Source organism: Varroa destructor, unplaced genomic scaffold (assembly GCF_002443255.2).
Source record: "Varroa destructor unplaced genomic scaffold, Vdes_3.0 BEIS01000005.1, whole genome shotgun sequence".
In the NCBI taxonomy this organism is placed as follows: domain Eukaryota; kingdom Metazoa; phylum Arthropoda; class Arachnida; order Mesostigmata; family Varroidae; genus Varroa; species Varroa destructor.
The window spans coordinates 38,128,076-38,148,862 of record NW_019211458.1 but is presented as its reverse complement, the minus strand read 5'-3'; the positions used below and the strand labels follow the sequence as shown (position 1 = coordinate 38,148,862).

Genomic DNA, 20,787 nt, shown 5'->3' with positions numbered 1-20,787 from the left:
CGTTGTAGTGTACCACAGTGAACTGTCACCGCAATCGCCCATTAGAACAACCCCGTACGTTTAGGTCTTCTAGAACACCCAAAACAAACCGCTAGAGCGGACGTTAGGTCTCGTGCACATGCTTTGACTCGAGGCCCGCGTCGAGTCGATCGACCCATTTCTACAACCTGGCCAGGAACGACCAACTTAGCCATGAACAGGATTGTCTTGGGCTCGCCCACTATTTTGTTTCGTACGACTAAAATTTTTCTTATTCTGATCGCACGTCGCGGTCAACCTTCCCATCTAGAGGAGACTTCACCTAGGTCCACATACATAGGCTCTCCTACCGTAGCTTTACTGCCGTTATCCCGTCATCAGAAAATCATACGACGGCCTGCGTTGCTAAGTTTATGGCTTTTATGTCCCCGTAGGGGATCGCCTAGTGCTGTAGTCGACCCCTATCACCCATCTGTGTCATATTTCTGCCCTCATTCCGACACTGGTTCGGTTAGATGGTATAGCTGTAATTTGGCATCTAGGCCAGGACCATTATAGCCATCTCACATTGTACCGAAGTGTACGTCGTTGTAGTCGTAACTCAAAGTACAAAAGTTAATAGTGGTATGTAGCGTTTGCAAGTGCCAGTTAGAGTCCAACCAGTCTAAGGGCTCGAGCACAATGAAAGCTCAGACCAGGACAACCGCTCAAACCTAAACATTGGACACTAAAGTTTGGCTTATGGAAAGCTTTGGCCACAGCCTAGCAGGAGTCTGGTACGCCGCATGCTCTCCTGAATCCTTTCGCAAACGAACGACTCCACCCGGACGAAATCGTGGGTGACCCCTAACTCTATGTGTATGGGCTGGTTCATACAACCAGCCTTACTGTAAGCACCCAAGTGGCCATCAAGAAAGATAAGCTTTCGCCTTGTCCGACTGGGTCCTCTATGGTGAGCACGGAGAGCGAGCGGGTATGCTTTTTCCTGTCAGAGGCGCGCTGGAGTGCCCATTGCTGCCTGGTTGGCTGGCTCTAAGGTTCGCGGGGCTCGCTGGGCCGGTAAGGTGGCTGATCTTGAATTCAATCATGTCCATCATCAAATATCTTGAGACCATTCCCCTGCAGGGGAGAGTCCCAATTCACAGACCCCCGTTATTACGGCTAGGGACTAGAAACAACGGAAGTTGCCGCTGTAGCCTGCAAGGCCGAAATAGTTATTTCGGCCTTGCAGGTGAGCTATCTAGACGGTTAGGCAGCTGGATAGTTGGGTGGATTGAATCTCGTTAAAGAACAAGAGACAATCAGACTAGAAGGACTGGAGACAACGGATCGTAGAACGCCGTTGTATACATTCCACTATGCTGCAAGTTGGTATCCAACTCACGGATGATGCAATGTCGAAAAGACACTCGATATAAAATAGACCAATTCTATGACAGGATCGAACCTTCGGGAAAGCTTCGAGTCGAGTATTTTTTTAACATACCACATCTGCTGTAAATAAACGGCTCAACACGTAGCATGTAATTGAAATTATCCAACGAAATGCAAAGCTTTGATGGCGGAAGAAGCACCAAGATGCATCCCGGCTTTCTTGTATATAGCGCTACTTATTCGGCTCCTCATTAGCTTCATAATTCAATGGAATTCGGTTGATGCAATTTCCATAAATGACGTCTTGAAACATCTGATAATCGACAATTATAAAGCGATACGAGATGGTGAACATGTTTTTTACTCGAGTTAATTTTGTTTACTGCCTTAGAAAAACAGGATATGAACGGGTACCCAAATTTCTGACAACCAAAGTGACCCTACAACTAAAAAATGAATTCACTAAAAACTTAACGATAATAAATCTGATTGAAGGAAAATGTCAATATTTCCCCCTCTTCTTGACTGCATCGCCATCGGAGCTCGAAGTAAAAATATAAGTGAGCAAGATGACGAGTGGTAGTTCTACACTTTGGTCAGCAGCTATACTTAAGCTATGTAGAGCAAAGTTGGGCTAATCCTATTCTCGTATTGATAACGTGCACAACTTCAAAAATATCATCGAAGCCTTTTTTTTTTTAACCTGTATCAATAGTCCGCCTACATGGTCGAACGAATCACAGCGTTGGCGTTAACTGTTAGTCGAAGACCATACCTACCAGCCTAGGTTAATATAAATAGCCGATTCCGTCACCAACACCTATCGCATAGCGACAGAAAGACAGCTAAGTATGAAACGTGCGTAGAAATGATGGAACACAAAATCGGCCGATTAAATTCCGGAACTGCACAAATGTACCCCTATTATAGCCTCCTGGAGCAGTAACGGTAGTTTTACCAAGCAAGGAAGCCACTCTTTGTCTCCGAGAGAGCCACATGGCATGTTCAAAGCAGCTGGTCAAACGACGCGTGACCCGTTCATCTTTCTGGTGTTGTCGCTCCTTTTCAAGTCCCATACTAAGCGATCGCATGAATCGTTGCAGCTGATCCGCGAGCGCCGATGCTACCATAATGCTTCCACTACTGCCATCAGTGCTGACTCCAGGTTAACACACCCCAACAGTTACACACGCCCAAATAGTCACTGAAGTAACTGCGTCAAGGGCGGAATGATAAATTCCCTATCTTGGGAGTGAGTCCCGTCAAGTAACGAGTTATAGGCGTACCGTGGTCCTCGTTTTTCGTTCCAGTATCCGCTAGCATATGTAGGTAAGGAGTGAATTAGCGAATATTGCACATCTCCATCCGTAGGGAGCGAGTGACTCGTCCGTGGCCGCTTGCATGGCTGCTATCTGTCGTCACTTCTGCTAGCATCGCCTCCGCCGCAAGTCGTTCGTAACTCGCCATACGCTGTCGAGTTTCTTTCTCTTCTTTTTCCTGCTTGTTTTTGCACCACGTATGCAACCCACCTAGATCCCGCTCAGCGCCCTTTGCTTTCCTGTGTTTCGATTGGAAGTGAGACGGAAAAAGTTTGCTCCGACATACAATCTTCTTAGTATTCGCCTGTTTGATCCTGCTGCACACATTTTCGTAGAGGCACACCCCGTACACCATGTTCACCCGACGTATGCTTGGACCTCCCTCTGCGCTGTCTCTTATTATGAGGCTAAGCGAGGTCTCGGACCACAGGGATGTATGTCGTCAGTCGTGGCCGTGCTGCTCACAGCGATGACGTCATGTCCGATTATATAAGTTAGCGGAGTCAGGCGAATAGCAAGAAGCAAACAGAGGGAAAACAGTAGGGATCAAACAATGGGTCGACAGTCGACACAGAACAGGAATAAAAAGGACAGAATTTGCCCCAGCCCATTTGATTCTGTTAACGTCGTTTGAAGAAACGCGTGGTACCGAGGGTAGCAGTTGGCATCGATGGACTTTGAGGTTCTCGTTGTTTTGTCAGGTTCCTTTAGTGGCTCTCATTCCATAGCTACCTCCTTTGCTTTTAGGAAAAGAGCTTTGAAGGCCTTCTTCTTTCTGTCTTTTCTCTCAAAAGCTCCAGTAAAGATATACGATAGACGAAACAATGTTCCCCTGCTGTCGCCGTCGCCTCCAACAAAATAGGGCTGCACGTGTACAGCGCAATAAAGTTGACATCTAGATTCTTTTTTAAAGAAGCATCTTTGGGTCACTCTCAGTAGAACGATGAACTTTCAAAATCGAACTGATGCTGAACTCTTCATGCATGTCAAACGTTGGAGACTTGCACATCAGTTGCTATGGAAAGTGTGCTAGAATGCCAAAAAGCTGGTAAGGTCAATGGGAAGAATCGCGCATCCAAACACTTACGTTGGGTGTATCTACGGTCCGTACGACGTACAATAATATGGGTTTCTCTAGCATGTCGCATCGTAGCAAGCTGCTTATAAATAGCAACGGCAGTAGCAAAACTGAATCCGTAGGGACTCGCAATTTATTGACCCATTCAGCAGATTCATTACGTTATGGCGGTGAACAGGCATGACCTGTTGATAGAAGCGTGATGGCGATCATAGTTCTGACGTTTTTGCTATTTCCAAATCGGTCTCTTTCCACTTGAATTAGCAGAAGATGGCAAGAAGCAGAGACCAGATGGTTTGTCTCTATTCTCAGGTCAATATTGTCTGTTGTCGCTGTTCATTGCGTTATGTCCCACTGTACTAACAAATGGCGCTGATATATACTACGATAGCATGCTGCGATACTACGCTTCACCGTACCACTTGTATCATTTGATGCCGCCATTCGTGGATTTTTTCGAATCTAGCGTAGCTTGCATATAGTTCCGGATGTTTTTTTCTTGGATAAGCGAGATGGCGGCTGTCGTCGCGGTAAAGGTGAAACCTAAGCGTGGTTGTTGGTAGCGCTTGGGGCCGGGGCCAAACATCTCGCAAAACTTTTTCCCACCTGTGGCTATGCTCCGCTGATTTCGTTCGGTGATTAAGGCAGGCACAAAAGGCCTCGAGAGTGAGCTCTGAGTGGCGAGCGTGCGCGGTGTGAGCGTGCGTGGTAATTGATAGGGGAGGACTTAACTCCACGGTTAAAAATTCAGCCACGAATTCGTTTTTCTCTATTCGACTCGAGTTTTCCATACAACACTCGAGGTACGCTTGCGGCTAATTCTCCGTCCCTACTCTGTCTCTATGGATATGTACACGTATACGGCGGAACTAAGCTATGGCGGTGATGGTTTAGATACCACTGGTTTCATTTGGTTGAAGCCCACCTGAGCCTCTGTCAGTTCTTCCGATGATGCGCCCGCTCCCAACGTCCATCTGTCCGGTGCTTCTAGCACGAGCAACTTAGAAACTGCCGTAGGCCTGCGGAGGTCCGTCTTCTGTAGGGTCCTGCATGCGAGCAGTAATGACCTGCCTCGTTGCCTTCACTTTTTTCGTCTCTCTATATTTCCCCCTTGCTGGGTATGAATACTCTTGTGTATGAAAACGTCTAAATTAGCTGAAGTTGATAGCTTCAGCTTCATATTGTTGTGCTAGTAAATTGAAAGATTTCCTGTCCGCTTTACGTGCCATTTTTTGCATACTGTTACCGCCTCAGCACACCTAGGTACAATGTGCATATAAACCGCTATATGCATAGGACTACCAGCGCCTGCACCGAAAGCTGGCTGGTCTAACACAAATGCTAAGTTGGCCTGGCACTTGCACTCCACAGCGCGATCACTCGCCATTGGCTGTCCTTGCGATTGTGGTGTGCTATATATGCGGCAACAGCCGCGATCCGACTTTCCTGCTGATCAATGGTGCACAAATGGAGAACAAATGGCCAAAAGACGAACGGATGAAAAGAGAGACAACCAACTATAGAGACAATGACAACCACTGGTTGTGAACACGACAATAACAACTATGATTACGTTAGTGACGTTACTGATAAGGCAAGTGACTATGGAATTCTGCTTGTGTATAGGTGCCTATGTATGTTTGTTTGAATCAGAGTGTGTATGAAAACACCCACTGCTGATGCCGTCGTAGATGCTCTCGAAACATTTATGAATCGTCGCCTTCGTCATCCTCTGATCTCTCTCTCAGAGACCCTGTTGCCGTACGGATGACGTTGACTTGATTGCATTGGCGGCAGCGATGGCAATGACGGGAGTGGCGATCACGCTAGAGGCTGCTCCAGACGGCTGTCGTTGCTGGCCGGCTCCTTGACGCCATCTACTTTAACGGATGGTCCATCTCGATCTCCCATCCCTCGACCGCTACATCCCACTGCCTAGGATCATCCCCTTTACGGCCCTTTGCATTAACCCCCCCCCCCCCCCCCCCCGATGGCGCTCTGAGCGGAGAGCGCCGTATGTCAGAACGGGATTAAGGGAACGCTCGACTACCATATCGTCTGTTTGTCGGTAGGTCGCCATCGTGTCGGAGATATTCGTTGTTAGCCTTAGTTTTCTGACGCGCGGTCGACAGAACGGCGCCCACTTGTAAGTCGATATTGAGTTTATAGTCAATGACCATGCTCAATCTACTCGATCTAATCACCGCAACTTGATTCGTAGCTCGGCGATAAGACTCACGTGGCATATGCCGCTATAGCAAAACATCTAGTCGAGATAAGCGGACGGCTAGCTCTGTTAAGATTATCATTGGTGACGCAGACGAAAAACAACTGACCATGAACAATAGAGTATTCTAAGAAGGAGCTAGCTGATCTCCCGGTATAATTTAAGGTGCAAAAAGGTAACGAAGCTTATTTACACATTTTGGTTTTATCCCTAAAACAATCAACTCATCCGGTATTCAAATGAATGGCGCCATATCCAAAAATGGCACGTTCTCGCAAAATAGTTTTTGATTTATAACCTAAAGTCAACGTGTTCACATTTTCCTTTTACTTTAGCGAAAATGTACGGGTGACAACTATAAATAACGAATAAGTGTGTGTTAAGTTTCAACTTATTTCGGATACTAAATGATTGACTATTATTAATTTCGGCACGAAATGCTTCTAAAGGTTATGAAAAAAGCCTGCCACAATGAGGACGAAATCTGAACGTTATCTTATTCACTGCTGCGTAATCGGCATCGGGATTCAGAAAAGTTCCAACGAAGGACATTTGTTAAGGCTGGGCAGCATTTCGCGTAGTATGCCATGCTAGCTTTTGCAAACCTTTTGCAAAAACGGCCAGAACTACGATATAGAAGTGGTAGCCCTAGTTAAGTAGTGTACTATGAATCTATCCTAATGAGAAGGGAAGCTAACTTGAAGACCTTACCGATCACCGGAGAAAAGGCCAAATGAAAACCTAGCTTAAGCTACATTAAAAAAAAAACATTGCTAAAAACAGCGATGACAACGATAGATTTGTTGGCGATTTATCGTCGGAGGACTACTTTTATCGAGTTCCGAGGTACACGAAGCAGTGCTTTGTAAACTCCAAATCTAAAGAACTTTTTGTATGATATTAGCGATCTCAGAACAGATACATGCTATTACAGTAACGTTTACCTTCGTTTTTACTATTCGGGTTATGTATGGATTTTTTTCTTTTCACTTTTACCGATAGGTGCAAGAAGTGGATAGCTATTGATTTCATTTGATTCTTTGACACTGTCCTAGAAATAATTAAATAATTTTTTAAATACGTTTTCATTTCCACATATTTTTTTCAGCGTGGTCATGGTCTGGAGAGGCCATCCATTGTCAATAGCGACCTGAGCTTTTGGCTCGAAATCCAGAACCAGATGTGAATTGGCCTTCACACTGCTGCTCTCTACCGTTACCCGGCAGTGAAGTCGCTCAAAAAGGATTTATATTATATATATATAAACAATTGTTAAAGTACTGTCTCTACTGGATACGAGGCCCAATGCCGATGTTGTTTCTTTCCGTAAACTGGTAGCAGCGGCAGCGTTTGTGCGAAGCAGCGGGGACAGTGGGCACCTGGTACGCATGGCATCGGGGCAGCAGCAGCAACGTTGAACCGGCATAGAAATTTGTCGAACTTAAGAAACCGCGCAAAATGCTACGTAAAATGCGGAGGAACCGCTGTTGATGGGTCTGCCACTTCTGGATTTGCAACTACCCTTGGATCGATTGGGTCATCTATCATACTTGACAACGCAAGCGCATGCGTATGCAAGCACATAATCATTTAAATCTCGTTCGCCCAAATCCCTATCTCCTGGGTCCCTCTTTCACGTTGAGGCGACGCGCTCAGTCCGCCTTCTAAATTCTATTATCTTCTACTTCAGCGGAACAGGGCGGAGACAAGGAGAATTCAGTGCAATAAAAAGGGGACGGTGAGTCGCAGTGTTGGCTCGTTGCCGTCGCTGTCCTTATCGTCATCAGTCCAAGTTTTCTCGTGCGCATCCTCTGCTCCGACCAATCTTTCCTTTTTTTGTACCCATAATCGGGCTGGTCTAACCGCACTGAAATAGATTCTCGTGACACATCCCAGTGGTATAACGTTCATCTCATTTCATACATTGCCTCCTTCGAAACACATTCGCATTGTCAGAAACTTGTTCACAATACTTCCATCGGTCCGGAATCGCCTCCATTGCTCGCGTGCCCGCGAGCACTCGTTCCTTTCTTTGCGACTGCAGCTTATATCCTTTTCCGACCAGTTGCCACTTTCATCCCCTACCTCCACCCTTCTCGTTGTCTGCTAATGATACAACTCACAACAGGACACAACGATGACGACTATCAAGCGCGCTAGAAACTACCGCATTATTGAGTCTGCGAGAGATTAGTACATAGACGCCCTTGGCAGTCTCTCTCTTTATTTATTTCTTTCTATATCTCTTTTCCGTGCAATGTGTATTCATTAGGATTTCGACGGGGGACCAGGGGGAAAAAATATGCCCTGGAAAAAGTAAAGGCTGGCGTATGAACAACGAATGGCATTGATCGTGGCCATGTGACGAAGACCTTTTTATGCTGAAGGCTTTTTATTTGTACTGAAATTATTAAAACAGCAGTGGGCATTACAACAAAGAATAGCAAATACCAGCAGGCAATAGATCTCGTGACGAACAGTTAGATGACAAACTGCGATGGCGGCAAAGTTACCTTTCCAATAGAATGTTTGTTTTCTAGTTTAACGGAAGTGATATTCAAGCCATATTTATGTATTTGCGTCGTGTTCGGAGGGCATTATCTTTTCTTTGTGACCCCTTCCATGCAGGGAGCCAAACGGAGCACAGAAAGGAAATGGAAGGTTTCGGATAAGATATATGAGAAATTCTTTCTTCAGGTATTGACTTTGAATGTATGGATTTGTCTGCCCGTTTGAACAGTAGTTCTGCTACTGGCAGTATCTGGTCGGGCCCTGCTCCATTGTGTTTTAATATTTTACTGCTTCAGTTTGGCGAACTCTGGTAGAGTTATTTAAAACTGGCCGTAAGGCTATAAGCTGTGAGTCACCTCACCTCATGTCGTGGGTCGAGGGTGATGATACCCTTTGGAAAATTCCCGACTGGCTTTGTCCCACGTTGGTTCGTGGCCATCTTCTGGCTATCCCAGAAGTCGTACTCTCGTCTCTTCGAGTTTCGTTCCTGTATTGACTATAGGCTAGGGCAGAACTACGGCCAGATAGTGACATTGCTTTCGCCAGCCACACAGACCAAACGCATTGCACACCGAGGGCGCGCATTCTCTCCCGATTTACAAATTTGACGACTCAGCTTGACCGATCCAATTCGACGGGAAATTGGTTTCTACCGCTGTAGTGGGCTAAGGACAACAAAGCCGGAAACGGATCTCGGAGTTTTGGATTGTGTCAGGCGCCACAACAAAATACAGAACAAACTCACATTCACCCTTACGTGCCGAGAAATCGAAGCAATATTTAAGAAGCACACTACTGCTGGAGCGCACCGGAGGAAGAACTATTGCGGTGGGCTGTTTCTGCTATGGATCATTGCTAGCCGTGATCGCTTGTGGGGGTCGCTCCCCTGTTAGGGCGCCCCACGAAAACGGACGGCATTACGTTGTAGCGCTGTGAAAAAGCATATCCACGCAGCAAGTTCGATGTGACCCCTCGAGCCACGCAGAGAACTTGGGACAGGAAAGCAATTGAGCTTCGAAGCTGAGCAGAACACACACATCTTAGGGCTTCTACCACACTCCCCGCATCACTGCCATAGCAGCAATCGACATCTGGTCCTTAGTTAAGGTTACATAAAAACAACACTTACTGGATACCGCATCGCACAGTTATTGAGCTGGCAGGGAATCGCTTACCAGCAGTGGACGCTAAGTCGAAGCCGGGGATGACGAGATCGATTGTAATTACATGGAAATCAGAGAAAATAGCTTGTGCTACCAAACTACAACCCTCGTGTATCCGCAAACACTCTCACACATAGAGACATCGATACTCACACTAAGTACCTGTACAAAAAAAGCGCAGCCAGCCACGACAGAACGGAAATTCCTGCTTGTATTTTTCATAGCATTTGATAATGGACTGCTATCATCATGACTAGCAGTTTTAGCGCCATTTTGCTTCAATATCATAAACATATCACACTATATATCTAGTGACATTTGATAAATATCAAAATAAGATCTGTTATCAAGCTCAATATAGTTTGATTCAAAATGATTATATATTAGTCCGCATACATGCTAATATCAACAATCGTTTCTGCTTAGGGAACTGAGCAAAGCAGGCTCTCAAGTGTCAGCAACCGTATTTTTTTAGACTGCGTACGTCGCTAAAAGGTACTCGTCTGCTCTTTTACTTATTTACGTTTCAGTCTCTCCCTTTGAATCGTATGCATGCGTCGGGCATTTTTAGCGTGTTTAGTCAGTATTCGTAAGAACTATAAAATTCAATGCAAAATATCTAGATAGGGTATCAAGTTATTAAGTGTCGTTGTTACTTTTGTTTAGTTCAGTCTTTTTTCAGTCCTGCTCCACAGTACTTGGCATGACTTAATGATATAGGAAAGACTGAAATGTGCTGACTAATTTAAGTGCCTTTGCTTTTCTACATTCAGTTCTCCAGATGTTCCCCTACCGAAATTTATTACCGAGCTGTGCACGTTCGTTCTTTTTGGTTATTTTTTTTAAGCCAATATTAAGATAGCTTTTACACATAGCGGGCCTTTCACTACCGTGTATTGGGCACTGTGATGAGGGGCTTTCGTTGCATACGTTCTTGTGATGTTACCAAATCCACACGCTTCACTAACCGTTGTTACTGTCGGCTTGATACTTGTCTCGGTAATAGTTTGATTTTACACGTTTGCCTAAAATATGGTTATACCTGGATTTTAGCTTCGTTGACAGATATTCTGTGCCACTGCTTGTCCGCCTGGATTAGTAGTAAGCAGCTGTAGGGTAAATTTTTTTTCGCATTCTCCTTTTTTATTTCCTCATAAAAAGTAATTCTGCCATTATACCCTTTTCACACAAACAGGCTAACCTAAAATACGCCTGGTTTTATAAACCCTATCTTTTCACTGTTTTCAGAAATCTGTTGGAAGCCGTCTTGCTCATACCCCGATTTGAAGTAGAGAAAGCATTGATTAAAAAGAAAAATTCTCTCTGCGACATTGGCTCAGCTCTACCCAAGCCTACGTTGAACCTCATGGCTCGGGCCATATAACCTTTACGTTTTTCCTGTTCCACACTACTAGCGGATGTGCCGGACAAGGACCTAGTGTGGATTAGTTCTGCAACCTGCAATCCTCTTGTCCCTCTTAAAGAAGCTACATCTACATACACAGAGAGTGAAGTGGCCCCGCGGAGTTCTTCAACTTTGTCCCATTCGGGTTTTGGTCTTCATGGCTGTCGTCGTCGTCGTCGTCGTCGTCGTTGTCGTTGCTGCTGCTGTCAGTGCTGTCGGTAGTGCCGCTGCCGTTGTTGTTGTTCCATAATCATAAATAAAACGCTTCATTTATCCTTACTGTCAGCTTACGCTCGCAACGAGCCATGGCCAGCTACACTAGCAGTATAGCACCCAATTCCAGGCAGCAACGCAATTTTCTCGCGTCACCCGTTAAAGCCGCGGTTTGTATGTGTGCGTGTGTAAGCGTAGGACCCGAGCAAGAATGGCAAGACTAGTAGCAAGAGAAGAACCATGGCGGCAGTAACGCGCCTGGCGGTGGTTGAAGCTAGTAGTGGGGTGAGAATGGCGCCTGGAGATGTGTAGCACACCTCTCGCTAAACCTTACTGGATCTTGCTTTCAAGCCAGAAATGGCCGACGAAGAAAAGGTGAAGGAGATAGGAAAAGCAGGAACACGGAGCCCCTAAGAGCGACAAATTGCGCCACTGCGAATATTGCGCATACTAGCGCAATACCTACCAGGTCCGTGGGGGACCGTGGGCGATACGCTGGCTCTGCAACTGTGCAACAATGGCTCGACTTCCAGTATCTTCTGTCCTATTCTATTCTTTCCGATATCTTCGTCACCTCCCATCGCTGTTCTGTCTACATCCATCTCTTGCTCACTCGGTTCCCCAACGTGTTGTTTCTGCCTCTCTCGGTTTTGCTGCGTCTTTAATTCCGTTGACTTTCTATTACTGTTGCCGCTGCTGTCATTTCGAAGCCTATCGAAAACAATGCGTAATTAGTTAGAAGGCGGGCAACGGGGCTGACTGGTTGGTTCTAACGCGTGGGAGACTTTGCTGGTGCTGCGGGCAGGATGTCCTCAGAAAAGGGTCCGCTATCGCGGCAGCTAGCGTAGTTCCTTCACAAACTCCATGGGATGAGCACTGTCGAGCAGAAGTCGAATAAACAGTAAAGTCTTTTCTAAATCTTTCTGCCTTTTCCTCTCTGAGTTTCGTTTGGTGTGCACTGCTTCCACGGGAGCAGTGCACGCCCTCACTTACGCCGCTACAGCTATGCCTTTTCAACTAAGGAGTTAACTCGGTATTCTTCACAAAAACGCCGAGTTCTCCTTGGACAGAGGAAGACACGAAAAAGAGACGATGGAACGAACAAAAAAAGAGGGGGACACGCCGGTCCTGTGCTTGCTACTATTGCAACTGCACCTAGCATCACTACTGCATAAAAAGCTGAGGAGTTTTCAATATCCTCTCGACTCCGCGTCGTCTCGTTACCTCGTTCTCCAAAAGTTGTCCTCCTTGGTAATAAACAGGGAATGTCGTAAACGATTTTAGAGTGAGCACGCGCATACATGAGAGAGAGAGAGAGAGAGGGAGAGCGGTGGGTCAAAATGATGGGAATAGAACGAAAGAACGAAGAAAAAGAGACCTTTCGGCTATGGAAAAGCCCCATCGGTTTCATGTGAGTTATCGTCATGGCCAGCGACCAGCGGTAGAAACGACAAACGTACAGAAAAGGGCGAACTCAGAGCAGATTTAGGATCAAATGGTATTAGGAATGTGCGTAACGCCCAATACGAAGACTGTTGGATGTCTTTTTCTTCCTGCGATTATTCGTAGGTCCGCGTAGTACGTATATCGTAGTGCACAATACTGTACGTGAAAGCGATATCTACCTATTTAATTCGATGCTATGAATTAACCTTTACGCTTGGCGAGGGCTCTGGTAAAGGCGCTCATTCGGAGAGCGAAAGCAAAGCGTGCAGAGTAACAGAGTTGCGCTAAAAAAACGATAAAACGGTAAAAGTCTTCTCATAGTAGTATCGGTGTCTGTGAGTTCATGGGTAGAATTAACTTCAAAACCAGGTGGAAGTAGCTAAAAATTATCAATAATATACTGATGTGTTTCTTGTTAATTCAATCACCGCCACAAAAAGGCCAACTGTTTTCACTGTCATTAGTATTAATTATAGGCAATAAGATCCATGGTATAGTTCTTCGTAATAAAAGTGTACTTTTGTTTTTTTAAATATAGTTCGATTTTTTGTATGTTGCAGATGTTTAGGTAAAGTAGACAACTATTGGCCGCAAAAAAAACTAAACCTAATTTTTTTTTTTGCATACATAGTGTATTTAACATCCGATCTGTAAATTTGCCAATATATTACGATGCGACGAGCACAATGTAATTGCGCATATCAAATTAGAGCATCACGGCATTAGACTCCAGTCTCCTTTCATCTCATCCTGATTAGGATTTCGAAATTGTTTTTGAATCCCGGAACGGTTAGAACATTGAGAAGTTGTATGCATTGAACCCAACCATAAAGACGGATTCGCTTGAGGGTCGAGTTTGTCAGTTGGAGTGATGTTGGTGTACGCTATTCTTACACGAAGAACATCTGTAAGCGTTCTAGCCTTTAGTCGTTCCGGCCCTTTACCTGGAATGACACATCGAGAAGGACGATTACCTGTTAATTAGAAATATAACGGTTATATATTAGCTGAACTTCGACTAGGCCTAGTATAAGGAGATGTTTAGAAAGGATCTAGCACAATCAAACGCTATTATGGTGTGACGGTTCCTCACAAATTACTACTGCTGACGATGCAGGACGCAGCATATAATCAGAGGTGTCTAACGGTCCTTGAACCGATCGAATGCAACGAAATAAAACTCTGTTTTTTTTACGTGACAATGGCTGAATGAATGATAGTGATCGCACGAATCGCGAAACCACACAGATTTGGTCGATGAATCGGATTGAAGCACCATTTCTCGTGCGACTGCTCGATTACTTGCCCTGCCAAGTTGGCACTCGCGGTTTGTTCAAGTTTCTTTCGCGTGGCAGGCACAAAAGTGCGAATGGAAGTCACATTATGAGGCAAATTAGCTTCTTTTTGCAAATTAGCCGGCCATGCTCATAAACCGGTTGTTAGAAGCGAGCTGATGACAGACGCTTCCTATTCGATTAAGCGACCAAAACCATCTCTTCTGCATTCGTCCTACATAGACGATCAACGCTCACAGAAGATGGTATTGTAGAACGAAGACACAACTGATGATGGCGGTGTGCTATTAGAAGCGTTCACCTCAGCCACCGCAGAAAAATCAAACACAACCAGGTACAAGCTGACAAGCACTACAAGCGTACTTCACGCTGGTCGTGACGACGATTCGGTCTGTGGCTGTCGAAAGAGACACGTGCTATTTCGTGAGCAGCGAAATTACCCAAACGACGACGACAACGACGCTTCACAGGATTGATCGAAGTGAACATTACCTTCTCCACAGCACGGAATCCAGTGTTGTTGTTCGATCGGTATGAGTCAGTTTGCGAGCGGCGTAGAGTCACTATAACTTTAAACATCTTTTACGACCTCACTGCGAAAAAAAAAAGCTTCTTGGTGACCTTTCATGTTCATTTCATGCTGGTGTGTATTGTTAATGCATTGGGATGCGTCACTACTGAGTATATCCGCTCCACAAAAGAATCGATGGGAGAACTGTTAGGGACACGATAGGCACAGTTATTCCCGTATTGTGCGTCCAAGCCGTCATCTAATCCGGCAGGATCATAAAGTTATTATTTTGGTTGTCTTATCATATTGAAGGTTTCGATATATGATGGCAGGAAGCCCAACACAAACAAACCTAATCTACCAATCTGAGCCTGTGCGACGGTTCTATGAATGTATTATCGAATAACTGTGAAGGCTGGATTGTCGGAAAAGCATCGATCGCTTTTAAGCCATCGAGTTGAAGTAAATATTTTTTTATGTTTTAGCGCGTAACTAAATACGCGTTATTTCCGCAGATAATTCTCTTCTTTTTTTCTGGTAACATTGTTCCATTGCTGTAGAACTTCTACGGTTCCGGAAAAAAAAATTGTGTTAAGTGATTTTCACTTTTCCACACAACTGAGCGAGTTCAGCAAAAACCGAAATGGGTAATGGTAGTCTGGTGGTGCAAAAGTTGGAGTGAGGGTACCTAAGTTCCTTCAGTTTTCGTCGAGCAGCTGAAGACGTGTGTAGTCTGCCATTATCACAGAGGATGACGACGACACCGCCGTTTCTATTCACTAGCTTTGGTCGATTTTTCCAGGGGCTCGTTGTAACCCTTTTAGATGTTGACAGCAGAGGTCCGAATCAGTCGTTTCACCAAGCGGGTACAATTTATACTGGGAGATTCCTTTGCAATTCCACTAAACACATAGCATTAACTTCCTCGGCATCAGGTCTGGGTTTTACCACAGATTGTTGAGCATATTTTTTTTTATTTGCACATTATTTTCGCACGTAATCCACTTTTTCTTTGTCATTATCCGTGATCATCCGCTTCCGAGATGCCTCGATTTCGTCACTCGTCCACAGGGTTTCGCCGGTGGAAATTCGAACGGGTATATTCTTTTGCGCCAATCGTACTGCACACAATGTCAAGGCTTTTTTTTTCCAGTGAACTTCCTTCAAGTTTAAAATTATTTCGTGATAGGTAGTTAGTTCTGTGGTAATCTCATTGGCTACTTGCTAAACTTTCACAATAATTTTATTATCCCCTTTCGATCACTAACAGGAAAATCTAGCACACTGGGGGTTTCTAGAACAAAAACGAGAAAATAATTTTTGAACTGTTTCTTCCGAGGACCCACTTTGATAATAAACAGAAAAATTTTTCAATGGAGCATTTTTGCCGAAGTTTCACCGTTCCCCAAGGCGCTTTGTCTCAAGTATGAATAAAGGTCCTCCAACAATTTTAGCATATCTAACTAATGCCAAATCTCTGATGACAGCAACGTCGATTCAGCCCGGCTCTTAGCACCTAAGATATATGACTGGAATGAAAAGCCCGCCAGCTTCTAGCCCGATCTAGCTAAAAATCAGTCAACGCTTTTTCGACAAGCTATCTGTTATTGCAGAAATAAACAGGCTCCACATTTTCTATGCGGTGCCACTATAGTAACATAAATATAAGTATAGATACGGCAAATAGCATTTTGTTTTACGATTGAAAAGTGACCGTTTCCATAAAGCTCGAGTTGAACGTCTAATTAACTTGGGGCCATTACCTTAATTGTGCTCGTATGATCGTGAACACCGTCGCTTGAATTCAGATGCTAGATGATGCCGAAACCTCTTCGGTATCGCTATTCGCTATAGAGTATCACGAATCGGTAACGATTTACTTGCTTTTCGTTTGTTGTTACTTTCAAGCCATTCATTCATTGTACCACAAGACCTTCTTATTCTGCTTAATCGTTCCAGCGTCTTTTCCTTTTGCTTGACATTTTCCTTCTTCGGCAAAAATGACTATGTATAGGTCAAGCACGTTCGTACCAAAATGTATTTCAGTTGCTCTGAAATTGATTTACTGTCGTTTGTTCCTCCATTGAGTTACGTAGTTGACTTTTGGCCCGAGCTGTCGTTGCTGTTTGCCTACTTTGGCGCCCCTATGTTACCATATCGGCGTCAGCAAACGTCGATGGAGCTAACCGTTTGTCAGTCAATCGTCACAGACGCCAGCAAGCAACTACCGCGATATCATCACCGGCTTCGCCAGCCGCTTAGTGGTAGAGCGTCGTAGTTAACTAGAAACGGCCGAAGCAGCAAATGCTTGTCCGCGAGCCCGTCTAAAAAATGTCCATGTTGCGCTGTGGCTTTTCCTCAGCCATCCCTTAAATGTATATTAGCCAAGCGTTTTTCACCGTCGGTTTGCTACAGTAATTTTAAATAAAACCTGTAATTATTACACGTCTTGGTGAGTCTTATTCGCCGGATCGATATCCGCGGCCTTTTTTTTATCTCCGTTTCACCAACAGTTCACCTTACTTATTTTTTTCTGCCTTCTTTTGCCGATCAATCATCGGCCAGACTCGAAGGCCTACGATCTAGCTGTTCACGAACAACAGATTAGCACTGAACTGCGAATTATCATTATACAGTAGATTTCACTAGTATCAGCCACATGCATAGCATCGCTACGGCGTCGAATGCGATCGTTGCTTGTCGCAGACGTCTATGCGATCATGGTTTGGCAAAATTGTTTTTTTAAAGAAATCACATATTCCATTTATCGTCCACATGTTCACCAATGTATTGCTCTAAAGTTAAGTGTATTTGGCTTCCTAAGCAGTATGCCGTTACAAAGTTTACGCCAGTTCTCTTGTAGAATAACTTGAGAATAGGCAAACTTGTTGTTATAGTAAAATAGTCCTGGAATACGGCTGGTTTCAATGTTAAACACGTCTACCGCACCGAGCAGCCCAGGCGCCTTCGGTCTGAAGTTGGCAAAATTACGCTAATTAACATTATGCAAGGCTAGTTATGGAAGACACGCAAGGGTTAGCAAAGCAGGCTTTGCTGCATAACTACCCAGACTCTTGTGCACTTCGTCCCACTAAGAGGTGGCCGATCGTTTCTTGTCGTCCGAGAAAATCGTTTTCAAATGCGCACCACGCACGCTTATCTCTACAATCTTCCTTCTACTTGCGACGATTTGGTATTTTTGCTCGCGTTAGCTCTACATAAACGTAATTATCAAATGAAAAATAAAAATTTAAAAAAGCTCGGTCGACAGGCCACCCTTTCTGTCCTTTTAAAGACAGGAGATGTGAGTAGGATACAAGCGGGACGGCGGTTTGAATCTGAAGCATGAGGAGAAGAGATTTGAAAGGAAGGGCTCAGTAGCGCGCCAGAGAGAAACAGAAAAGGCCAAGCTGGGAAAAATGTCACGAAGGTCCAGCTAAAGAGCAGAGCAGGTAAGTGAAGCACGAGCCGGCACTTTTAATGAAACGGAAACGGTGGTGTTTTTCGCCTGAGAAAATTATTAATTTTTGCTTACTTATAAACGACGACGGTCTAGAGCCCTATACTACCGTGCCAATAACAGCTGCCGTTACAGCACCTACAACTTTTTGCGCAAAAGGAAGGAATCATTCGCTCAAGTTCTTTTGTGTTCCCTTCGCCACCTGCTAACAGCTTTGTTACTACTACTACTACTACTACCAGTACTACTACTACTACTACTGCTACTACTACTACTACTTCTACTACTACTACTACTACTACTACTACTACTACTACTACTACTACTACTACTACTACTACTACTACTACTACTACTATATACTACTACTACTACTACTACTACTACTACTACTACTACTACTACTACTACTACTACTACTACTACTACTACTACTACTACTACTACTACTACTACTACTACTACTACTACTACTACTACTACTACTACTACTAGTACTACTACTACTACTACTACTACTACTACTACTACTATACTCTACTACTACTACTACTACTACTACTACTACTACTACTACTACTACTACTACTACTACTATTACTAATACTACTACTACTACTACTACTAGTGCTAGTACTCCCCCCCCATCAGCACGCAATCACCGGAAAGCAAGAGCAAAATAACAGCAATGTGCGGACACTGAACCACGAGCAATGGCACCCTCGAACGGTGTTGGAACGCCCGACGGCGGCGGTGCGGCTATAGCTTCATCAGCGGCACGCTTCGAGAGATGACTGGACCGACCAAGGGGTGAAATTCTCGACAACCATTCCCCTCTCTCTTTCTCTCAACTTGTCTTTCTCTCGTCTCGGTTTGTTCCTCCCTCCACCCTGGGCTTCGTATTCCTCTAGACTTTGCGACCTGTTGTACTGCCTGACTGCCTGCTTGCCTCACACACTCTCGCGTATCTCCTGATGTAGTTTCTTTTCTTGTATTACCTCCTCTTTTGTTTTTCCATTCCCATTTCCAGCTGCCTCCTGTACAGTGTCCCATGGCCCTCCACAAGCAGCGGCGGCAAGACAAGTTTTTCAATGCGTTTATTAAACATCCCAGTTCCTCACTCGCTTTGCCTTGCCACTGCGTCCATTGACCCCACCAGCCCCAGCCTGTTCCCGGTAAGCAGAGCGTAAAGAGAAACAACAACAATTATGCTTCGACGGAAGCAACGACCGGCGGTTCTTCCGTTGCTTCGCTAGCTCTACGAGATCAGCAGCCGACACTGCTCGCAGGCGAGTATCTTACCTCTCTTCCCCTTCCTTCCTCCCGTGCCCCTTTCTCTGCCCTTCCTCTTCTTTTTTCTCCAGCCTCGTTCTTTACTGCCCTAACCGCCGAGTCTTCTCGTGGGGAAGCGCTAGCGTCCATCGTCGACTAACCATATGATAAGGAAGAAGTTGGTTCGCGCTCGCCTCGTCGGCGGTTCACCGTTTTTTGCAGGATACACATGTGGCTGTTGGTGGTCCACCTTTATTGAACGAGCGAGAGGAGTAGCGCGTAACTGAATTTCAGACGACAACTTCGAATAAGTGGGTAGTGAGTTATTCGTTATAGGGTAAAATCGCCGAACGAACTGTTCCCCTTCCCTTGAGCTCTGATCCGATCTTCTGCGTAACTTTATAGATATTCTATTGTTTTCAATGTATATGGAATAAATTCTACTTTGGAAAAAGTCAATCTATGCGTAATACGAAAACTTTCGAAATACGTCTTCGGAAATGGCGCAGCAATCTGTGTGATCACTTACGACCCTGGTGGACCATCTTCGCTACTGCAAAGGACGAAAATCGTGTTTCAGTGTGGGTTACGTACCTCGGTAATTATACGATTGAAAATGCTAAACAATTTGTCTCTTGTGCAGTTCACATTTAAAGGAAATATGTCTAAAAATTTCATTACTATAATTATCTAAATCGGCCTCTTGAACATCGTGCCATTTACACGTTGGCTATCGTTGGCGAACTTCCTCCTTGTAGCCGCTGCTAACACCGCTGAGTAATTTTATTTGGCTCTCTCCCTTTTTCTATGTTTCCTTCCCTCTCTCAGACCGAGTCAGGTTGGAATCTATTTGATGCAACAGTACTAACCATCGTTTACTCCCGGCGAGAGGCAACCACACGTAGGCACGCCCGCTTGCTCGCTCGTTTGTCCGTCCAACGGCAGGTGTATTAACTCTGCCACTATTCCAATGATGGTATCAGACGTATTTTTAGCTCAGTTTGTTGCAACTGGTCTACTTCTCGTTTCCAATAACCAAACCCACTGGGTCGATATCTTGTTTGCATATGTATGCCAACCACATGCTCAATTACCTACTGGTTACGATAGTGGCAGGAACGACCATGATTTATCGTGTAATGTCATCTCGATTGTGTGCAGAATACTGTTCGCTGATCATTCATACCTTCGATAATACTCTAGGGTAACGTAACGTAACGTATTTATGCTGTTGGTCAATGCTGCTAACCATCTATGACTAGAAAAGTCGTATTGTCTCATCGATAGAGCAGTGGTAACATTATAGATTCTCTCGTATCTGTCGTGCTTGCACGCTGGAATAGAAACGAAAAATCGAACCTTACACTTATTTTGTTACCATTGCCTCTTAATAAGTGGCGCTAAGTGCAGAAGCCTCCCCGAGCAAAGTGGAGAAATATCGCACTTTATCGAAGGGTTACCCATCGATTCACTCTGAGTGAATTTGCCTGTTGAGCTTTACAGCTACAGAATACATTTGTGAGCCTTAAATTAG

At 44.7% G+C, this 20,787-nt stretch overlaps 1 protein-coding gene across 4 annotated transcripts in view; it reads right to left on the bottom strand.

Annotated features, from left to right (window-relative positions):
• The window catches only part of LOC111251588 (Krueppel-like factor 6), a 401,643-nt gene that overhangs the window by 20,630 nt on the left and 360,226 nt on the right, over positions 1–20,787 (bottom strand). For 3 of the 4 annotated variants that reach the window (XM_086989569.1, XM_086989572.1, XM_086989570.1), the window contains one exon: positions 13,542–13,659. The exons of the other annotated variant lie outside the window; for it this stretch is intronic. In XM_086989569.1, the coding sequence (XP_086845695.1) occupies positions 13,542–13,544 (3 nt within the window). In that variant the 5' untranslated portion in view covers positions 13,545–13,659. The remainder of the gene's footprint in view (positions 1–13,541; positions 13,660–20,787) is intronic. 4 annotated transcript variants of the gene reach the window in all.